Source organism: Oncorhynchus kisutch, linkage group LG20 (assembly GCF_002021735.2).
Source record: "Oncorhynchus kisutch isolate 150728-3 linkage group LG20, Okis_V2, whole genome shotgun sequence".
Taxonomy (NCBI): domain Eukaryota; kingdom Metazoa; phylum Chordata; class Actinopteri; order Salmoniformes; family Salmonidae; genus Oncorhynchus; species Oncorhynchus kisutch.
This window is the reverse complement of record NC_034193.2, coordinates 14,419,837-14,441,222: the sequence shown is the minus strand read 5'-3', so window position 1 is coordinate 14,441,222 and position 21,386 is coordinate 14,419,837. Positions and strand designations below refer to the sequence as shown.

The 21,386-nt window shown below is 44.1% G+C and overlaps 2 protein-coding genes across 3 annotated transcripts in view; one reads left to right on the top strand and one right to left on the bottom strand.

The window, feature by feature from the left end:
* Positions 1 to 2,477, top strand: part of LOC109865359 (actin, aortic smooth muscle) — a 7,862-nt gene extending 5,385 nt beyond the window's left edge. Inside the window, exons 5-9 of the mRNA XM_020453467.2 lie at positions 367 to 451; positions 621 to 782; positions 943 to 1,134; positions 1,265 to 1,446; positions 1,850 to 2,477. Of these exons, the coding sequence (XP_020309056.1) occupies positions 367 to 451; positions 621 to 782; positions 943 to 1,134; positions 1,265 to 1,446; positions 1,850 to 1,993 (765 nt within the window). The 3' untranslated portion in view covers positions 1,994 to 2,477. The remainder of the gene's footprint in view (positions 1 to 366; positions 452 to 620; positions 783 to 942; positions 1,135 to 1,264; positions 1,447 to 1,849) is intronic.
* A 4,148-nt stretch (positions 2,478 to 6,625) lies between these two features.
* On the bottom strand, positions 6,626 to 19,402 carry LOC109866018 (AMSH-like protease). Of its 2 annotated transcripts, none has more exons than XM_020454555.2 (12): positions 19,191 to 19,402; positions 18,992 to 19,052; positions 15,365 to 15,472; positions 12,389 to 12,606; positions 11,776 to 11,851; positions 10,981 to 11,076; positions 10,394 to 10,703; positions 9,991 to 10,115; positions 9,414 to 9,551; positions 8,564 to 8,676; positions 8,189 to 8,288; positions 6,626 to 8,044 (listed from the first exon to the last, which is right to left on the bottom strand). In XM_020454555.2, exons 3-12 carry the CDS (start codon positions 15,392 to 15,394, stop codon positions 7,988 to 7,990), a joined length of 1,263 nt encoding a protein of 420 aa, XP_020310144.1. In that variant the 5' UTR covers positions 15,395 to 15,472; positions 18,992 to 19,052; positions 19,191 to 19,402; the 3' UTR covers positions 6,626 to 7,987. The 2 variants fall into 2 exon arrangements, with proteins under 2 accessions (XP_020310144.1, XP_031654949.1); XM_031799089.1 differs by having other exon boundaries at positions 19,270 to 19,380.
* Between the last annotated feature and the right edge of the window lie 1,984 nt (positions 19,403 to 21,386).

Here is a 21,386-nt window from a genome sequence, read left to right as displayed (position 1 = left end):
AATAAAAATAGCAGCACAACATTGAATCAAGGGCAATAGTGACATCATTGAGGACCTTTAATGTTGCAGTGACACATCCGTAACCTGAGTGGAAACCAGATTGCATAGAGTGAATAGTATAGACATCAAGAACTATTCTACTGTAGACATCAAGAAAGTGATGACTACATACATTACAACTAGGACTTGTTCCAATGTATATCTTCAACCCAGCCTTTCAAGACTGTGTAATACACCTAATATAAACAGTAGGAATTTGTTTCATGATGCTGAGTGTATGATTGGTGCAATTAGAATGATATGCTCACTGTCAAAATGTTAGTGTGGAAAATAACACTGTAACCTAAACAAATGCTCCTGCTCTAGATTATGTTCGAGACCTTCAACGTTCCGGCCATGTACGTAGCTATCCAGGCCGTGCTGTCACTTTATGCCTCTGGCCGCACAACAGGTCAGTATAGGACACTGGTCAAAACCAGCCTCATTTTACACTGACCATTCAGTCCCACTGAGCCCAAACTTGTTAACTCTCAAAACTGTCCTCCCTAAACTTTGTTCTCCCAAGCCTGTCCTCCCTAACCTGTGTCTTCCCAAAATTGTGTCCTCCTAAACCTCCACAGGTATTGTCCTTGACTCTGGTGATGGTGTCACCCACAATGTCCCCATATATGAGGGTTATGCCCTGCCTCACGCCATCATGCGCCTGGACCTGGCTGGCCGTGATCTCACTGACTACCTCATGAAGATCCTGACCGAAAGAGGCTACTCGTTCGTCACCACAGGTCAGTAGAAACTCTGGGACGCTATAAACTCTGATGACACATACCGTACAGTGCATGACTTGTAAGCAGAGGCCTATGCAGACACAGAAGTGTTGTTCTGCCAAACTACAAATTAATCTAAGTTCTTGTTCTGACCTCGCCCTCATTCTCCTCTCTCTAGCTGAGAGAGAAATTGTTCGTGACATCAAAGAGAAGTTGTGCTACGTCGCCCTGGACTTTGAGAATGAGATGGCCACAGCTGCCACCTCCTCCTCTCTGGAGAAGAGCTATGAGCTGCCCGACGGTCAGGTCATCACCATCGGCAACGAGAGATTCCGCTGCCCGGAAACCCTCTTCCAGCCCTCCTTCATCGGTAATCCCTCGCTCCTTCTTTATCTCTTTTCACTCTCTCCATTTGCCTTTCTCTCAACAGTTTGAAACAAATATCTATTCTCCCCACTGTCCCTTGTGACTCAGCGTGATTTCTTCTGATTTCTCTCCAGGTATGGAGTCTGCCGGTATACATGAAACCACTTACAACAGCATCATGAAGTGTGACATTGACATTCGTAAGGACCTGTACGCCAACAACGTCCTGTCAGGAGGTACCACCATGTACCCTGGCATCGCAGACAGAATGCAGAAGGAGATCACAGCCCTGGCCCCTAGTACCATGAAGATCAAGGTGTGCTGATGCTACTAACATAGAGATAACTTGCATATCATAGTGAGATGCTACTAACATAGAGATAACTTGCATATTAGAGTTAGATGCTATACAGTGATTTGAATTTGTTCAATATGGTAGTCCTCATAACTGTAATGGTATATTTTTTCCATTCACAGCCAGTAATGATATTGGCCCATTTCAACGTTGACGCAATTATCCTTTCCAGTTTTGACCTGGTTTCTATAAATAGAAATCATTGTCTTTATAATTGTTTCAAAATTCCATGCAAGTTGTTGAGGCCCAATCTGTAGCTGAATGTCACTGATATTGTCTCACGAAGCTTTGGTGTACTGTATCTATTTACTACACATATGGGATTTCCTCATTCAGTATATTAAATGATATCTTGTGTTACCAGATTATCGCCCCACCTGAGAGGAAGTACTCGGTCTGGATTGGCGGCTCCATCCTGGCCTCCCTCTCCACCTTCCAGCAGATGTGGATCAGCAAGCAGGAGTACGACGAGGCCGGCCCTTCCATTGTGCATCGCAAGTGCTTCTAAACAAGGCCCAGAACCACCCACCCACCCCAGCCCACTCCGTCCCTCCTGCCCCAAACTCTGCTCTCGTTCTATTGCCTGTAAACTGTGAATGTGTACCCCATTTAACCTTGTGTGTTTCTGTATTTGCACTGCCCACCCCTGCGTGAATGTTATGTGGTTGGTCGTGTACCTTTCAAAGAATAAAGCTTGAACGTGCAGCTGGTGTAAAACTTTGGGGACATTCCTAGGGCAATGTATGTATGTATGTATGTATGTAGATTCCAGCGATGGCTATAGAAGCAAAGGAGAAGAAGCTGAATCTGTTCCACAGAGCTCGCATTCTCCCTCTTGTGTTCACTTTGTTCAGTGCATCATCCCTGGATGTGGCCAAGTCTCTCGCATGGCTCAGATCACTGCTGAAAGCTTTCACCATCTGACTGTTTGTAAAGATCCATGTGAACATGAACGAACACCCAAGGAAGGAATAAAGCTCTCATACAAGGAACTCTGTCTGGCTCATACATTTATATTACAAGTGTTGAGAAAATAATTACTATGACTACTGTCGCATCTAGCCACATTTTCAGCAGGTTAGCGTTTAATGTCATGAATCTTCAGAGTGGTCACAAGCTGGCACAGCCAGTCATAAAAATCTGATTTTCAACCTAACCTTAAGCACACTGCTAACCCTAATGCCTAACCTTAAGCACACTGCTAACCCTAACGCCTAACCTTAAGCACACTGCTAACCCTAACGCCTAACCTTAAGCACACTGCTAACCCTAACGCCTAACCTTAAGCACACTGCTAACCCTAATGTCTAACCTTAAGCACACTGCTAACCCTAATGCCTAACCTTAAGCACACTGCTAACCCTAATGCCTAACCTTAAGCACACTGCAAAGCCTAATGCCTAACCTTAAGCACACTGCTAACCCTAATGCCTAACTTTAAGCACACTGCTAACCCTAATGCCTAACCTTAAGCACACTGCTAACCCTAATGCCTAACCTTAACCTTAAATGAAGACCATAAAGCACATTTTTATTTTCATGAACTTTTACAATATAGCCAATTTTGACTTTGCAGTTCGCTTGTCTAAGGGGAACATCACTGTTCTTCCTCCAGGACAAGGCTCATAATCAGTAAACATCAACCTGTGTACCAATATGAGTCTTCCACCAGCAACGTAGCAACAAGACCTTCTGGGGACAAGACCAGAAGAGCCAAATTCATTTTATTTATTTATTTATTTTACCTTTATTTAACCAGGTAGGCAAGTTGAGAACAAGTTCTCATTTACAATTGCGACCTGGCCAAGATAAAGCAAAGCGGTTCGGCAGATAAAACGACACAGAGTTACACATGGAGTAAAAACAAACATACAGTCAATAATGCAGTATAAACAAGTCTATATACAATGTGAGCAAATGAGGTGAGAAGGGAGGTAAAGGCAAAAAAGGCCATGATGGCAAAGTAAATACAATATAGCAAGTAAAATACTGGAATGGTAGTTTTGCAATGGAAGAATGTGCAAAGTAGAAATAAAAATAATGGGGTGCAAAGGAGCAAAATAAATAAATAAATAAAAATTAAATACAGTTGGGAAAGAGGTAGTTGTTTGGGCTAAATTATAGGTGGGCTATGTACAGGTGCAGTAATCTGTGAGCTGCTCTGACAGTTGGTGCTTAAAGCTAGGGAGGGAGATAAGTGTTTCCAGTTTCAGAGATTTTTGTAGTTCGTTCCAGTCATTGGCAGCAGAGAACTGGAAGGAGAGGCGGCCAAAGAAAGAATTGGTTTTGGGGGTGACTAGAGAGATATACCTGCTGGAGCGTGTGCTACAGGTGGGAGATGCTATGGTGACCAGCGAGCTGAGATAAGGGGGGACTTTACCTAGCAGGGTCTTGTAGATGACATGGAGCCAGTGGGTTTGGCGACGAGTATGAAGCGAGGGCCAGCCAACGAGAGCGTACAGGTCACAATGGTGGGTAGTATATGGGGCTTTGGTGATAAAACGGATTGCACTGTGATAGACTGCATCCAATTTGTTGAGTAGGGTATTGGAGGCTATTTTGTAAATGACATCGCCAAAGTCGAGGATTGGTAGGATGGTCAGTTTTACAAGGGTATGTTTGGCAGCATGAGTGAAGGATGCTTTGTTGCGAAATAGGAAGCCAATTCTAGATTTAACTTTGGATTGGAGATGTTTGATATGGGTCTGGAAGGAGAGTTTACAGTCTAACCAGACACCTAAGTATTTGTAGTTGTCCACATATTCTAAGTCAGAGCCGTCCAGAGTAGTGATGTTGGACAGGCGGGTAGGTGCAGGTAGCGATCGTTTGAAGAGCATGCATTTAGTTTTACTTGTATTTAAGAGCAATTGGAGGCCACGGAAGGAGAGTTGTATGGCATTGAAGCTTGCCTGGAGGGTTGTTAACACAGTGTCCAAAGAAGGGCCGGAAGTATACAGAATGGTGTCGTCTGCGTAGAGGTGGATCAGGGACTCACCAGCAGCAAGAGCGACCTCATTGATGTATACAGAGAAGAGAGTCGGTCCAAGAATTGAACCCTGTGGCACCCCCATAGAGACTGCCAGAGGTCCGGACAGCAGACCCTCCGATTTGACACACTGAACTCTATCAGAGAAGTAGTTGGTGAACCAGGCGAGGCAATCATTTGAGAAACCAAGGCTGTCGAGTCTGCCGATGAGGATATGGTGATTGACAGAGTCGAAAGCCTTGGCCAGATCAAGGAATACGGCTGCACAGTAATGTTTCTTATCGATGGCGGTTAAGATATCGTTTAGGACCTTGAGCGTGGCTGAGGTGCACCCATGACCAGCTCTGAAACCAGATTGCATAGCAGAGAAGGTATGGTGAGATTCGAAATGGTCGGTAATCTGTTTGTTGACTTGGCTTTCGAAGACCTTAGAAAGGCACGGTAGGATAGATATAGGTCTGTAGCAGTTTGGGTCAAGAGTGTCCCCCCCTTTGAAGAGGGGGATGACCGCAGCTGCTTTCCAATCTTTGGGAATCTCAGACGACACGAAAGAGAGGTTGAACAGGCTAGTAATAGGGGTGGCAACAATTTCGGCAGATAATTTTAGAAAGAAAGGGTCCAGATTGTCTAGCCCGGCTGATTTGTAGGGGTCCAGATTTTGCAGCTCTTTCAGAACATCAGCTGAATGGATTTGGGAGAAGGAGAAATGGGGAAGGCTTGGGCGAGTTGCTGTTGGGGGTGCAGTGCTGTTGTCCGGGGTAGGAGTAGCCAGGTGGAAAGCATGGCTAGCCGTAGAAAAATGCTTATTGAAATTCTCAATTATGGTGGATTTATCAGTGGTGACAGTGTTTCCTATCTTCAGTGCAGTGGGCAGCTGGGAGGAGGTGTTCTTATTCTCCATGGACTTTACAGTGTCCCAGAACTTTTTTGAGTTAGTGTTGCAGGAAGCAAATTTCTGCTTGAAAAAGCTAGCCTTGGCTTTTCTAACTGCCTGTGTATAATGGTTTCTAGCTTCCCTGAACAGTTGCATATCACGGGGGCTGTTCGATGCTAATGCAGAACGCCATAGGATGTTTTTGTGTTGGTTAAGGGCAGTCAGGTCTGGGGAGAACCAAGGGCTATATCTGTTCCTGGTTCTAAATTTCTTGAATGGGGCATGTTTATTTAAGATGGTTAGGAAGGCATTTTTTTAAAATATCCAGGCATCCTCTACTGACGGGATGAGATCAATATCCTTCCAGGATACCCCGGCCAGGTCGATTAGAAAGGCCTGCTCGCAGAAGTGTTTCAGGGAGCGTTTTACAGTGATGAGTGGAGGTCGTTTGACCGCTGACCCATTACGGATGCAGGCAATGAGGCAGTGATTCATAATTGTCTCGGATGGGCATTTATGTTCAGTGGTGATCGTGCAATGTCATTGTCAACATATGAATTGGTTTTCAAAGCATAGATATTAGAAACTGGGTAGTTCGAACCATGAATGCTGATTGCCTGACAGCCGTGGTATATCAGACCGTATACAATGGCTATGACAAAACATTTAGTTGTACTGCTCTAATTACGTTGGTAGCCAGTTCATAATAGCAATAAGGCTCCTCGGGGGTTTGTGATATATAGCCAATATACCACGGCTAAGGGCACTCCGTGTTGCGTCATGCATAATAACAGCCCTTAGCAGTGGTATATTGGCCATTAACCACACCTCCTCGGGCCTTATTGCTTAAATAAACATCAACCTGCACATTTTACATCATTCTTTTCAGATAAAAGATTCTATGCGTCACTACCCCACATTCTGGGAAAACAAACTACCACAAAAGGACATCATGGTGTACAAAGTTCCTTTACGGAGACTGGCTTGTGTACTCTCTAACAACGTAATTACATGAACATCCCGCTGGGCACACACTGAATGAATCAACGTTGTTTCCACATCATTTCAATGAAATTAAACTAACGTGGAATAGACATCTGTGCCCAGCAGGATACTTCTTGCCCTGGATTGCAGAGAACTGGATCTCTGGCCCTGTCTTGATAACCCGTTTCACTCCATTCGTTTCCATTGACGACATGGTTCTGTTCATTTGGGGAAAGCAGAACAACTACATTTGGAAAGACACGCCGCGCAGTTAAACAACAACTCGGACAAGAAGATAAAGCAGTATGTGTTTTATTACCAAAATGACAGTGGAAAATTGTGGTAGAGTCACTGCATTGACTGGTTGTCTTTCCCATTTCTAAGCACAAAGCCACTACAACAGAGCATGTTCCTACAGCGCCACTGTAACAGATAATCACACTGTAGCAACAGTCCAACAACACACTGTAGTACTGATATAAAGTCAAATGAAAGACAAAGCCATTATCAGGACCGCTGTGAGGGGGTGTGACAAGTTATTTTCCCCTCACGCCCACTTCTGCCAAAGGTGAAAGAAGGAGAGCTCAATTTTCTACAGGGAGGGGTGCTTAAAGGCTAGCCTGGTCCCAGATGTGTCTGTGGTGTTTCGCTAACTTCAAATGGTCATTGGCAAGCCAAACAATGATGAGAGCACAAACATGTCTGGAACCAGGCTACTTAAATGCTTCATGGGCGTGGAAAGTGAGCCGATACCTGAGCTCTGTGTAGTCAAGGCCCTTGAATGGCAAAAAGCTACTGTTACTTTAAGGCGCCTAAGGTTTTTTTGCTTACAAATTCTCTGAGCACTTTGGTTTGTTCCTCCCCACACAAGACATGCCACCTTGACAGGCTACTTTTAGGAATATTTAAGTTATGGTTCTATGGTTTTCTGGTCAACACCTCAAAATAAATCAAGACTCAAGACAAATAACGCAAAAATGTCAAGGCTAACATCCAACTGGCCAAAAGTCATTCATTATAACTAAGACTAAAAAGACAACAAAACAACTCCCTAAGCCACAGAGCCATCACAATTAAATCCAGTCCATTTTATATTTAAGAAATCAATTTATTTTTATTTGTTCGTCAAATCTCTGTATGTAATCAATTGTGCAAATGCGGTATAATTGTGTTTTACAAGTCTTTTCCATAGTGTCCAGTTCCAGGAAAGTTAAATGGTAATGATACCTTCATGGGAGAGTATCATTCACATAACACATAAGTGCACACACTTCAGCCAGTTCTCAAACTGAAAACACCTCAGGCCATTTACAGCAGGGCTGCATGCTAAAGTAGTTATCTCTGGAGAATTCCACATCAAATCTGACAAGCAGAACTGGCCCCCAAAAAAATCCACTCTGCCAAATTGACATGTTAAGCTATCAAAAAAAAACATACTTCATGATAAAGGGTTGATAAAACGACACCATTAGAACAATTCATCACCATGTGTTGCAAAGAAGTTTCAATTGACAGTATGTCCTTTAAAAATAAAATACAAAAGCCTTCATTGTAAACAAAGATATAAATAGGAGATCCAGTTTGTGATGGTGAGGAGGAGGAGGAGGAGGAGGAGGAGGAGGAGGAGGAGGGGTGAGTGTCTTCTCTTCCCCTCTCTGTCACCTGAGGTCCAGCACGGTTGTTTTCAAGTCCTTTATTACAACATGCCTACAGATCTGAAATTAGAAAAGCTTAGTTTAACTGTTCAGGTCAACTCACCGTGGAGAAGCACAACTAACAATAGAAGGAAATGTAAACACATACAAGCTCTATTCGTGACAGTGCTGAGTGCTGGGAGGATGTCTGTGTGTATGACTTACGCTGAAGAGAGGCGGGTCCTTGGAGTGTGGGTGAAAGCCCTTCAGTCTGCAGCGGGCTACCTCCCCCATGCCAGAGCTGGTGAGTCTGAACACTCCCGTACTGCAAAACACAGATCACAGACACAGGCCTCGTCTACACGACTTAAGAGAACCAGATAGAGATGTTGAGTATAGAACTGACACGACTCATTGTTCCACGTCACAGAGAATCATCATGTCGGTTCTACATCACGCATTTCTAACTCCCTGGAACATTTCTCGTTACTGAGTAAACTATTTGAATACCGTCCACATTGCATGTCTTAGTGGATTGGTTTTCTTTAGCGTTAGCATCAGCAGGCCTACTCATTCTAGCGGACAGGGACAGAGACTCACTCGTTGTGTTTGGGCGAGCACACGATGGCGATGGCTTCAGGCAGCATGAGCTGGTAGGAGCCGTGTGTATGCAGGTCTACACTGGACAGGAAGGCCGTCTGGGTGGGGTGGGTCTAAGGGCAGAGGAGAAGAGAGCAACCAGCAGAAGAGATAATGGAACTGCGTCAAAAAGGTGAATTACATTTGATATTTACAGAATAGGTTTATTCCCCAAAAATCGGTGGAACTCCAGATGTAGGATCTTAATTTGATCACTCTTTTGTTACTGCACAGCAGGAAATGCAGAATTATAGTGTATTTGAGTTTTTAAAAGGCTTCTAAAGTTTGTAATTTACACCTGATTTGCCATAACGAAACATGCTAAATGCAACCATTTTCCTGCTGTAGCAAACTGGCTCAAATTAAGATCCTACATCTGTACATTTCACTGTGTCCCACCCCTGAACAACTCCCATGTTAGGGGATGTAAACCATAAATCCAAGGTTTATATTGAAGGGGTACAGAATCTACAGTGCATTCTCTGAAGGTGACTGGCAGGGCTATGAATAACTGACATCTGAACCAGAGGGCCTGGTTTCTATGGTGATATTATGCAAATAAAAGCTCAGCCTCTGCTAATCTCTCCCCAGCACAGCCAGAAGAGGACTGGCCACCCCTCAGAGCATGGTTCCTCTCTAGGTTTCTTCCTAGGTTCCTGCCTTTCTAAGGAGTTTTTCCTAGCCAACATGCCTCTACATTGCTTTCTCTCTGGGGTTTAAGGCTGGGTTTCTATATAGGCACTTTATGACAACTGCTGTTGTAAAGATGGCTCTATAAATATATGATTGGGGAGGGGTGATGTCCACTTACATGGATCCAGCCCAGAGTCAGCAGACTGTGGTGGTCCTGGAAACTGAAGAGCTCCTCTACATTCTCCATATCACAGTAGTCTGGGCCAGCTGACTGCTTGGGAACCACCACATGGGTCAGCAGAAACTCATTTTGAGTCTGGAAGAGACAAACACTTCCCATGAATACCCTCATACTGCATTAGAAGTGCATTTATAACATCTTATGAGCTAATTCATTACAAATGCACAACAGTTGCTAATAACGGTTCATAAGTCTAGTGGCACTGAAGTACACCCACCAACACACAGCAATCTGGAGCAGGCACTTACATCATAAGATAGCAAATAATGTTCGAAGTACAAGCGACATCAAATACTATTCTTGAACTTTGAACACCTTACATTGGCAACCTCCCTCCTCGTTCACAGAACTATTGTTTGCAGATGACATGATTACAAATGGTGACTACTGTTGTACGCTTAGACATAGTAAACTGGGATGTTTGACTTTCCCCAATAAACTGGCAGTTTGTCTACAAGATAAAAAAGGGATAAATGTTTGCGTACAGTATATTTGATGTAAGAGCATGTCTTACCAGTTTTCCACAGAGGACCCCACATGTCTCTATGCCCCTGGCTGTGTTGCTGTCGGCTAGCAGCAAGAACTTGTAGGTCAGGTCTCTCGGAATGATGACCCGCCTCAGGCCCTCAACAGGTTGAGCTGTACAGACGCGCGGACACACACACACACACACACACACACACAATGTTGAACTACAATAACAGGATGTCCAACCATGTGACTCATGCAGCACATATACAGACTACAAATACATCAACAGTTATTATACTAGCCAGCTAAAATATACACAGTAGCTATTAATGTAACCCATTGTTGGCTTCCCCATATTACCTAACTAATGGATTGTTTGAGTAACAATCATACGATCTAAAATATAGAGCCTAGATGTTCAGTCGTAATGGAAGCAGGACACTCACTATGTACGCCAGCCAGTGTAGCTGCTGGCTTGCTGCTGGGGAGAGAAGGTTGATTGCGGTTTGGGTCGAGGCGAACATGGTTCTTGGAGGAGTGGGACAGGCAGGACCCGTCCGTTTGTTCAGGCACTTTAGCGACCGCCTCGTCTCTGCGATTGGCCAGCTCCTGCCTGCGCAGTTGGTCCTCGAAGTGGCGGAACTGCTCCGCCTCCATCTGCATCCTGCGCAGCTGAGCCACCCTCAGTCTCTCCTGCTCTACCAGAGACGTCCTCTGCAGCTGCTGGCCGCAGCCATCCACCACCACAGCCTGGCTCTACACACACACACACACACACACACACACACACACACACACACACACACACACTTGCCATTTCAATGTTCGTACCATTTGTTGATATAGGTGATCTTACTCCAAAACACTTCTCATCACTACAACTATAAACTTGCTGCATTGAAGTATTCCCATTCGTCAAAAAGTGACCCAAATAATATGAACAGGTGTTGCACACTAGCACAAACAGGGTATCCAGCCAGCCTCCAAAACAATCTGTCTGAATGTAATGAAGGGTTTGGGTGCTAAACCTTACCTGACTCATTAGATATGCTGCGTGTTCCTTGTTGAACTTCTCATGGAGGAGCTTCCTCAATTGATCTTTGCGTGGAAATGCGACATCTTGCAATTTCTGAGAATAACATCAAGCACATAAACGGGACAAGGTCATGTGTGTGAGTGCAGGCTGGGAAACACTTTCTTCCATTAGCAGTGGGAATTTGCAGCTTAAACGGTCAGTCCAAGTGGGCTGAATCACTACTTTGAGAAAAGAAAAATGACTAGCCATTACACAATGGATAGAGGATGATGATGATGAATATCCTCATCCATTTCAAAGCTCTTAATAGATTATAGTGTCGCTTCTACTGTTAGTCACCAGAAGGTCATCTACAGCCTTTTCTAGACTGGTGCTGTCCCTGAGCTGACCTTGGTTCGCTTACCATAAACATACCTCACTTAAATCAAAGCAGACCACTAAGTAGCCTACCACTCAGGCAGACAGGGCCCTCTCTCCATCCCACCACCCCATCCCTCTCTATCCCTCCCTCCCTCCATCCATCCCATCCCTCCACCCACCCCTCTCTCCATCCCTCCAGCTAGGTTAATGAGCTCTCTGCAGGTCTGAGCACCACGGGGATCCCCCAACATAGTAGGCCAAGGGTTTAGCACCACGGGGATCCCCCAACGCAGCAGGCCAAGGGTTTCGCACCACGGGGGTCCCCCCAACACAGCAGGCCAAGGGTTTAGCACCACGGGGATCCCCCAACACAGCAGGCCAAGGGTTTAGCACCACGGGGGTCCCCCCCAACACAGCAGGCCAAGGGTTTACCTTCATTATCACCTGCTTCTCTGGCACGCTGCACTCCCGGTAGTCTCGATGGCTGGGGAGTTTCTCTACAAACAGACTGACACAACAGAGATGGTTAGACAGATTATAGTTTATGAAGACTTATTTTTACTGCTACTACTACTACTGCTGCTACTATTGTTAATCCTGTACCCTAGTCACTTTACCCTACTAGGTATATATCGACCTCAATTACCTCGTACCCCCACACACTGATATGGTACTGCTACTGTCTGTATATAGCATAATTCTTGTGTATTTTATTCCTTGTGTTACCATTATTATTAATATTATTATTATTGCATCATTGGGAAAGAGCTCGTAAATAAGCATTTCACAAGTCTACACCGGTTATATTCAGTGCATTTGACGAATACATTTTTATTTGTATTATTCATCAATCAAGTACTTGAACTGCCATTAGTACATTGGACATAGGTATGTTAGTATTCCACTATCACAGACCCTAAACTGGTCTGCAACAATTGTCAATTCAACATCTATTCCACGTTGGTTCAATGTCATTTAATTGAAATGACGTGGAAACAACGATGATTCAACCAATGTGTGCCCAGCGGGCACTCTCTCTCCTCACGTGATGAACTTGTTGTAGAGGACGTAGGCGTTCTCCAAGCTGCCCTCCTCCAGGTACACGGCGGCCATGCGCTCCATCTCCACGCCGGAGCGGAAGTAGCGGCGTGGCGTGATCTCCTCGTTGATCTCCACGCTGCAGCCCATCTTGCTGAGGGCCAGCACGCGCTCCGCCGCCGTCAAGCTCACGTCGGTGTGGTCCGGCTCGGCCGCCAGCTTCTTCTGTTGGGGGTCAAAGTTCACCAGGGTCAGAGTTCAAAGTGTAACACAGGTCAACTTAGCAGTCAATGTAACCACAAGCGTCGGAGTATAGAAGAACATAATACATGTCCTTGTGGTAGTTTAGCATTTTCCTTCCAATGGATAAGGTTAGGATTTGACTAAGCATGGAGAGGACAGCCCTGTCAGCACAAGCACACCTCTTTCTACAGCTCAGGGCCCAAAACAACACATTTATCACTAACATTGCATCAGAACAGTGTCTACATGGGCAGAAAACCCCTAAGGCTAACAGCCTGACACAGCAACACTATCACCCCTAGCAGCAGTACTACTTTCATCAACTGAAATGCCAACGGCTAGGATCAGCATGAGCCGTCTCCCTCAGCAACCTCCCAGCCCTCCCCAAGCGGTCACGTGACCAGGCAACATCAGCACTGTCATCCCTCACTAGGTCAGGTCAGCCAAAACAGGCGGGGGATGGAGGGGGGGCTGATCGGAAGCATTCATAGGTAGAACGGACGGCGCTATGCTAGTACACACTACCCTGATCAGCCCACCGCCACACTAATGAAAACATTACAGTACACACGGGACACTGCTGCTGAGTTATTTGAGGTTACTATTGACGTGGGAGTCTTATCAAGACTCCACTGGACTCTGCCGGGGGTAGTGACGAAGACTACGGGGGAAATGATTGTACTCTCGATGAAGGATCAGATTAAGACATCCTTTCGGCAGCGACAGTTGAAGCAGGCAGGAGTTCTCTCTCTTTGGAGGGCTCGATGATAGCATCTCCTTTGTCTAATCATCTATTCATGAGCAGAGGAAGTGTAAAGAGGCAAACATCCGCTCCATCCCTTTCTCCCACCCCAGGATGGAGGGATGGCCCTGAATGGAGAGATGAGTCTGACAGAGCAGCTGAATACTAATGGGAGTGAGTCAGGGGAAACCGTTGGTGTGGATCCCCAGCCCACTAACCCATTCCCACTCTACAGAAGAAATCAATGCAGCCCACCCACACCCTTATCACCCCCTTCTACACAGAGGATGCCCATTCACTCCAGCTTTCCACCCACCTTCATATACTCAACTTGATCCCTACATTTCCTAAAGACAAGTGAACTCAAGCCCATCAACCTTACTCACCTCCCACCCACCCCACTCCACACACAGCCAATCACTCAATCATCACCTCCCACCTCACACACAGCCCATCACTCCCCCCGTCACCTCCCATCTCTCCCACTCCACACACAGCCCATCACTCCCCCCGTCACCTCTCACCTCTCCCACTCCACACACAGCCCATCACTCCCCCAGTCACCTCTCCCACTCCACACACAGCCCATCACTCCCCCCGTCACCTCTCCCACTCCACACACAGCCCATCACTCCCCCCGTCACCTCTCCCACTCCACACACAGCCCATCACTCCCCCCGTCACCTCTCCCACTCCACACACAGCCCATCACTCCCCCCGTCACCTCTCCCACTCCACACACAGCCCATCACTCCCCCCGTCACCTCTCCCACTCCACACACAGCCCATCACTCCCCCCGTCACCTCTCCCACTCCACACACAGCCCATCACTCCCCCCGTCAGCTCCCACCTCTCCCACTCCACACACAGCCCATCACTCCCCCCGTCACCTCTCCCACTCCACACACAGCCCATCACTCCCCCCGTCACCTCTCCCACTCCACACACAGCCCATCACTCCCCCCGTCACCTCTCCCACTCCACACACAGCCCATCACTCCCCCGTCACCTCTCCCACTCCACACACAGCCCATCACTCCCCCGTCACCTCTCCCACTCCACACACAGCCCATCACTCCCCAGTCACCTCTCCCACTCCACACACAGCCCATCACTCCCCCTGTCACCTCCCACCTCTCCCACTCCACACACAGCCCATCACTCCCCCCGTCACCTCTCCCACTCCACACACAGCCCATCACTCCCCAGTCACCTCTCCCACTCCACACACAGCCCATCACTCCCCAGTCACCTCTCCCACTCCACACACAGCCCATCACTCCCCCTGTCACCTCCCACCTCTCCCACTCCACACACAGCCCATCACTCCCCCCGTCACCTCTCCCACTCCACACACAGCCCATCACTCCCCCCGTCACCTCTCCCACTCCACACACAGCCCATCACCAGCCCCGTCACCTCCCACCTATCCCACACGTCCATCTCTCCCCACTTTACCTCTAACCCCTTAAGGCTGGCACACTAGGTTCAGTTTGCGCCTAGCAGAACTCGGCTAGGTGAAGTGAACGTGTGTGCCTCGCATACTCCCTTAAAAGACAGTCGCTTGAAAAATTTGAAAAGCGCGGCAATAGTACCGTTTGTCCCTCTTGAGACGCCGTAGCCAGTTAACACTTCCTCAAAAATGTACTAAAAAAAATCTGTAATTAATTGACGTTCGTTCCGAAGAGGTTTTAGTAATTTTACAGCTAAGCTGTTTGTTACAGTATTTCACAATGGAAAAAATGTGCATGAAAGAGAGTCGTCTCTCATTGAATGACAACAAACACTTATTTGAAGAATCCCTACTGTTGACCAATCACCACACTTCAGAATGCCTCAACAAACAAAGAAAACATTTGGAGCATGAACAGCCGGAAAAAACCCTTTCTGAAGACCAAACGGAACAAAAACGTGACAAAATGTCATCATAATATATGCACAAACTGTTTAGGATGGGAAGCAAACAAACGCCTTTACCCCCGACTAACAAGACTCACCAGTGTGCTGAAGCTGAAGCCTTGCTCCATGGTGTCTTTAGACTGCAGGATCACAGGCTCCAATCTTCCCAAATGTGTCCACCGGTCATCTCCTAAGATGAAAGCCCACTGGAGAGGAGAGGAGAGAAATCTTAGCTCGGCTAATGGCCATGACTCTGTTGTTTAATGATGGCCGAGTGGTCGATCAGGTTCCCTCTCACTGAGAGATCGAGACATTAATGTTGTCCACAGAGACAGCTTACCCTTGGTAGGAGTTGATAAATTGATCAAGCTCTTGACTTAGAACACGACTTGCATTACAGTATGTAGTATTTTCAGCCAACAAGGATTTCTGTTGTTTCATAGCACGAGTCTCCAAAAGCAGCTGCTCAATCAAATTCTTACAGGTTCTTCAAAATAGAGTAACATACTTTAATGGCCTCCAAGAAAAGGTGGCATACTGTTGCTATGACAGCTTGTAACCAGGGAGCAAAATAGGGAGATTCATGGACATATTCTGCTGAGATGAAATCCTTTATCTATCACTAAGCTTGGTCAATGAGCAGATTTGAACAGTGTCTTTAATCCTACAGGGTCCCTCTACTCTTCAGTCCCAAAACTACTATTTGATACTGCAACCGAATTGAAAGCAAGATGCAATACATCCAAACCCTTTCCATTTATCAGTGACATTCTGGTTGATGCTGCCATGGAAACCCATCATGTACAGTACACAATAGCAGCATGGTGTGAAATCTAGGTGTAATTAACACTGCCCAAGGCTGACTGCAATGTGAAAAAGAGACTTCAAGTCAGTTCCTGTAAAATATTTCTGCAGTTAACACATGTATTTAATAAAAAATATTGATTTGAATTCTGAATTATTCCCCTAATTCATTTTCACGCCAACAAAAAAATGTGAAAAGAAATAGCAAACAAGTCTTTTATAACCCAAAGTGTGCCCCAAATAGAAACATTGACCTCTGTACTGAAAATAAATAGTTTAGTTGAAGTCCAGACTCCAGAGAGTCTGATCAAAATGTCTCTTGTAATCCGTTTGTCTATCCTGTCATCAGCACTTGAACACTCATCATTCATGTGTGGAGACAGGGTTGAATATTTTCCCAGTATTTTACAAATGTTCCATCCCTAGAATAAATAACTGTTCTCCCAGGTAATCCAGTAACACTGGAAGAGTCATTCAACAGCATATACTGTAAATAGGCCCTTGTCTGGATTTGATTAGAGCTTTGATTGAAAATTCAAGTCTGATGCTACCTCTGCCTAATGAGCCATACATTACATACATTTTATGAGCCCTACATTAAAGACATGTAATGAGCCCAAAAAAGGCCAAATGATTGTGTCGTTATCCAATACACATACAGTACCAGTCAACATTTTGGACACACCTACTCATTCAAGGGTTTCTTTATTTTTACTATTTTCTACATTGTAGAATAATAGTGAAGACATCAAAACTATGAAATAACACATGTGGAATCATATTGTAAACAAAAAGTGTTAAACAAATCAAAAAATATATTTGAGACTCTTCAAAGTAGCCTCCCTTTGCCTTGATGACAGTTCTATATATTTTTGTGACTTGCGGTAACTCTTTGTGGTTCTAAATCAATAGTTGTTTGGTGGTCCAAAAATGTTGGTAACATTAACTTGCTTGACCATGCTGTAGGTCATGTAACTGTACATGCAATATGCTTTGTGGACTTCACTAGACAGAGGTTGCTATCTAGTTTTGTGATAAAACCAAAAAAGGTATGGTTGACTTTATTCTGCCACTGTGTCTTATTGTCTCTGCCTTTAGGCCTTTAAATCATGGTCGCAAGGGATATCATTTAAAAGGTTATAACGTAACTATCACAACACAAAGGTTGTAATATGGCTTTTCTTTTGGCTTCCCCAGTGATTTACCCACACACAGCTACTGCATTCCCATCATTAATTAGCTAAATATAAGGCTAATACTGCATTGAACGCATTCCCTGAAAAAAGGTAGGCTAGAACAACTATATATCAATCTAGAACAGGATTATCTATTTTGGATGAAATTTCAATGGAATTGACGAAGAGAGAGAAAGACTGTGAGAGACTGCTCGGCGTGCACTGATTTAAAGCAACAATATTCGAGAAATGTTTTAAAACTCTGCAGCTGCAATTGATTTTTATATCTTTACAAAAAGATATCTTTATCTTTCAAAAAAAATAAGGTGACCCCTGAAAGTTAGATGTGTAAATTCGACATGCATTTGGTCTTTATATTATAGACTATGCTGCAGCAAATGTAGGCCTACCTGTCACAAGAAAAAAGGTACCATGATGAGATAGATCTACATACATTGTGAACTACACTCCAATCTGATATGGTCTGTCCCCACCCTGAGCGTTGATGATTCATCATGCAGAGGCCGTAGAGAAGCCAGATTTAGACATTGCATATAATTTAAACAGTTCCATTTCACTCCATGCTGTTTATATAAATAATTTAATAGAATTTACCGGTTTCTCACAGTTATTTATCCCGGGAAAAGGGAGTGGTTTTAGGTGGTAAATCCCGGTAACCATGTTCCCGCCATTCAACCCTACTAGCAGATTATGAATACAGCATGATATTGATTTGGCTTTCTAACTACAAACCCAATCAGGAAACTAAGGTGTACTACTCTTAGTGCTATTGTTGACAGTAATTTCAGTACTGTTTTCTGTGGTACGGTACAGTAAGGACAACAAACCAACATAATGAAGTGTTGCTTGAGAATGGAAAGGCATAGAAAGCTAAAAGTTATTTTACAACTTACCTAAAAATGACAAGTCAATATTCCAGGGAACTACTGAACACATTTGATTGAAATTCCCTCTTAACATTGCCCTACTAAGGGACTTCGCAATCATGAGTCTTTCCTTCAAAATGCACCATTCAAAAATGGTAGGCAATTTTAAAATATGACTTGCAAACAGTGCAGATTCAGGACCCCCCCCCCCCAAAAATGAATGTGGTTGCATTGTAGGCAGTCTACTGTATGAGTCACAGTACTATCATTTGGATAAATTGTCCATTATACCAGTATCTAATATCCATTATAACATTATCTTAAATTATTTTAATAACAAACGTCAGTGAATTTATAGATATAGAACGTATGTAAGTATCCTCTGAAACAAAATAAAACAGTTGAAAACAGTGTAACTTCCGCTCTCTCAACTGTGTTTCCTGTATTCTTTGGTAAACTGATGCACCTGTCACTAGCCGTTACAGTAGTACAACGTCCTCTTTTGATAGCCATGTGTATCAACATAAATGTATATTTTTAATCACACCCTACATGTCAACGCTAGGAACGTGTCTCATCAACAACATTGTATCTGTACAATGGCGTCGATCATCCCTTGAGCTACAGTGAACTTGTAATTTCAGATTCCATGTTGCAACCTCATGTTTGTGATTTAAAATAAATTCCTGGACATTTCACAGCTTTGCAACATCAGGAGATTTAAGAGGGGGGCTTATGAATGAGACTAACTTAATCAAACTACTGCGTGTAAATTCAGGAAAATAATAGAAGCTATTTGATTTAAACAGCTTAACGTGCAGTAAACTGATCAACCATGTAAATAGGTGAAAACGCTTACCAGTGTATTTACCCGCGTCTATTGCCCATACTCGTGTGTCTCTGTCGTCACGTGGCACATGCTAGAATTGAGTGCGAAAACAGGCGTCAATAAATCACTGTTCTCTTATCCAAACGTCGCCGATTTAGCTTTTATACAGTAACCTACTTCATGAAGTCATTGTTCAAAATGAAAAAGGATAGAAAGAGCGACAGTTTACCAGCGATAAAATGGCTGAAAGCGGTCTTTCAAATCCAATGTCCAATAAGGCGAGAGAGATTGTTATCCAGTCCACCTACTATAGCATCAGCGATGTGGTGTTGGTGGTGGTGGCAGCAGCGGCGGTCTCTATGAAGTGATGTGTGGAGAGGGGAATCCAGTCCACTGGTGGACAAAAGAGAAAATGCCCTACAGTTGCGACACATGCGGCATCATTTGCATCCTGTAATTTACAAGAATATTCATGCATCCTGTAATTTAAAAAAAGATTGTTCATGGTGCACACCACAGAAGCGTTTGGCTTGACACATTGCATATTAAAGTGGGGAAAATTATAAATAAAAAAATCTAAAGGCTGCCCAATTAGAAGATATTTCTATGGAAGCCCATTCAGCTACCCACATTTATTTGAATGTGGAAGCTATTTAAAAATGTTCGAGATGCACTCTTAACATTTCATGATACTAAGCCTTGTCTGGCAGCGAAACATTTCACTGGCTTACTTGCTTAAACAAATGTGGTTTCTAATGACAATTGAGATGTACAAACTATGGCATAAGGAGACGACATGCAGATAAGAGGCAATCCGTAATTTCGATTAAGACAATGAGCGAGCTAGGACAAACATATAACTATTTGTTCAGCACTTTTGAAATGTAAAGCAACAGAATTCAGAACATGGGCCGTTCTTAGTGTTCTCCCTGTACACCAAGTCAGAACCGTATGATAAATAAAGGGGGCATATAAGCAGACAATGAAAGCTCTTACAATATTCTATCATTACATTTCTCAAAAACAGGTTATAGGCTACATGTGCACCACCAAGTCAGAACAGTAGGCAAAATGAAGAGGTGAAAATAGACCAAATTATTAGGGTGTTTCACATGGGCTACTAACAGCTTACTACACAACGTACACTTAGAATTATTTTCAGTATACAGTACAGTATACATTGGGGCGGCTGCTTAGCCTAGTGGTTAGAGCATTGGACTAGTAACCGAAAGGTTGCAAGTTTGAATCCCCAAGCTGACAAGGTAGAACGTCAGTGATATTCAGGCCGTAGCTCTAGAAAGAGGCCCGAGTTCCGGATTTATAATTCTGAGTTGGATGAAAGTTCAAAATGCATTTTCCCAGTCGTAGCTCGTTTTTTCCCGAGGTCCCAGTTGTCTTGAACTCACTAAAGTCCGATTTTGCAGTTCCGAGTTAACGGTTGTTTTGAGCTTCATTGACAGCATGGCCAATGTTGAATGTTTATAATTTTAAACTAGGAAAAGAGACCCTTAATCATAGACTTGGAACAACACAGTCACTCCACTGAATAGCAGGTTGATTGCTTTGCAATGCTTGCAGTTAGCCACTGATTCCTTCCAAACCACTCATTGTTGAATTTGTGATGTCCAAGTTGTTGTGTAATGTTTATGTCCATTAGCCGATGAGCACCAATATGTTTTATCTACACTTTCTCTTCATTATTTCCCTTCACATGACAAGGATAAAAAGGATTTGTCAGTAGATTTTCGATTCGATTTATTATGACTGCTAGCTAAGATTTTGAAAGTATGATGTTGACATGATCAGCCCAATCAAATATGCTGTAGATATAACGTGATTTGAAGTAGTTTTATCTGTGGCCAATGACCTTGAGCCTTCTTGGATGGGTACCTCTAATGTAACTCTATGGCAGTACCCAAGGGGCTTGAATTTTCAAGCTCTACCCTTAGACTTGGCGGTGACGTAGTGACCCCATGAGTGACAGAACACTGAGCCAATCACGGCGCACCGCTCCGTATTTTCTGATGGCTTGCCCCGCCACCACAGAAAGCACTGAGCTAGGCTGAAACATTTTTTGGGAGCTGCCTTACTCAAGAAAACAAAAAAGAGACCATGTTTGTATGCAGCTTTATTAACTCAATTCTATATTATTTTTTTTACATTGTTTGCAAACTGATATGTGACACAATGCCAAAATAACATGCATAACATGCGCCACTGACCAAATCGGGTGAACTAGTTCAGGGCTAAAACAAAATTGTAAAACATCTAGGGTTCCCCGATGAGAGGTTTGACGCATAGAAAAACTAGCTAGATATATATGATGTATATAGACGTATGTATATCATCTGTGTAGGCCTTTGCATCTGTAATTAAAAAGTTACTCATACAGTATGTCATCACTATTGTGTTGATTTATTAATTC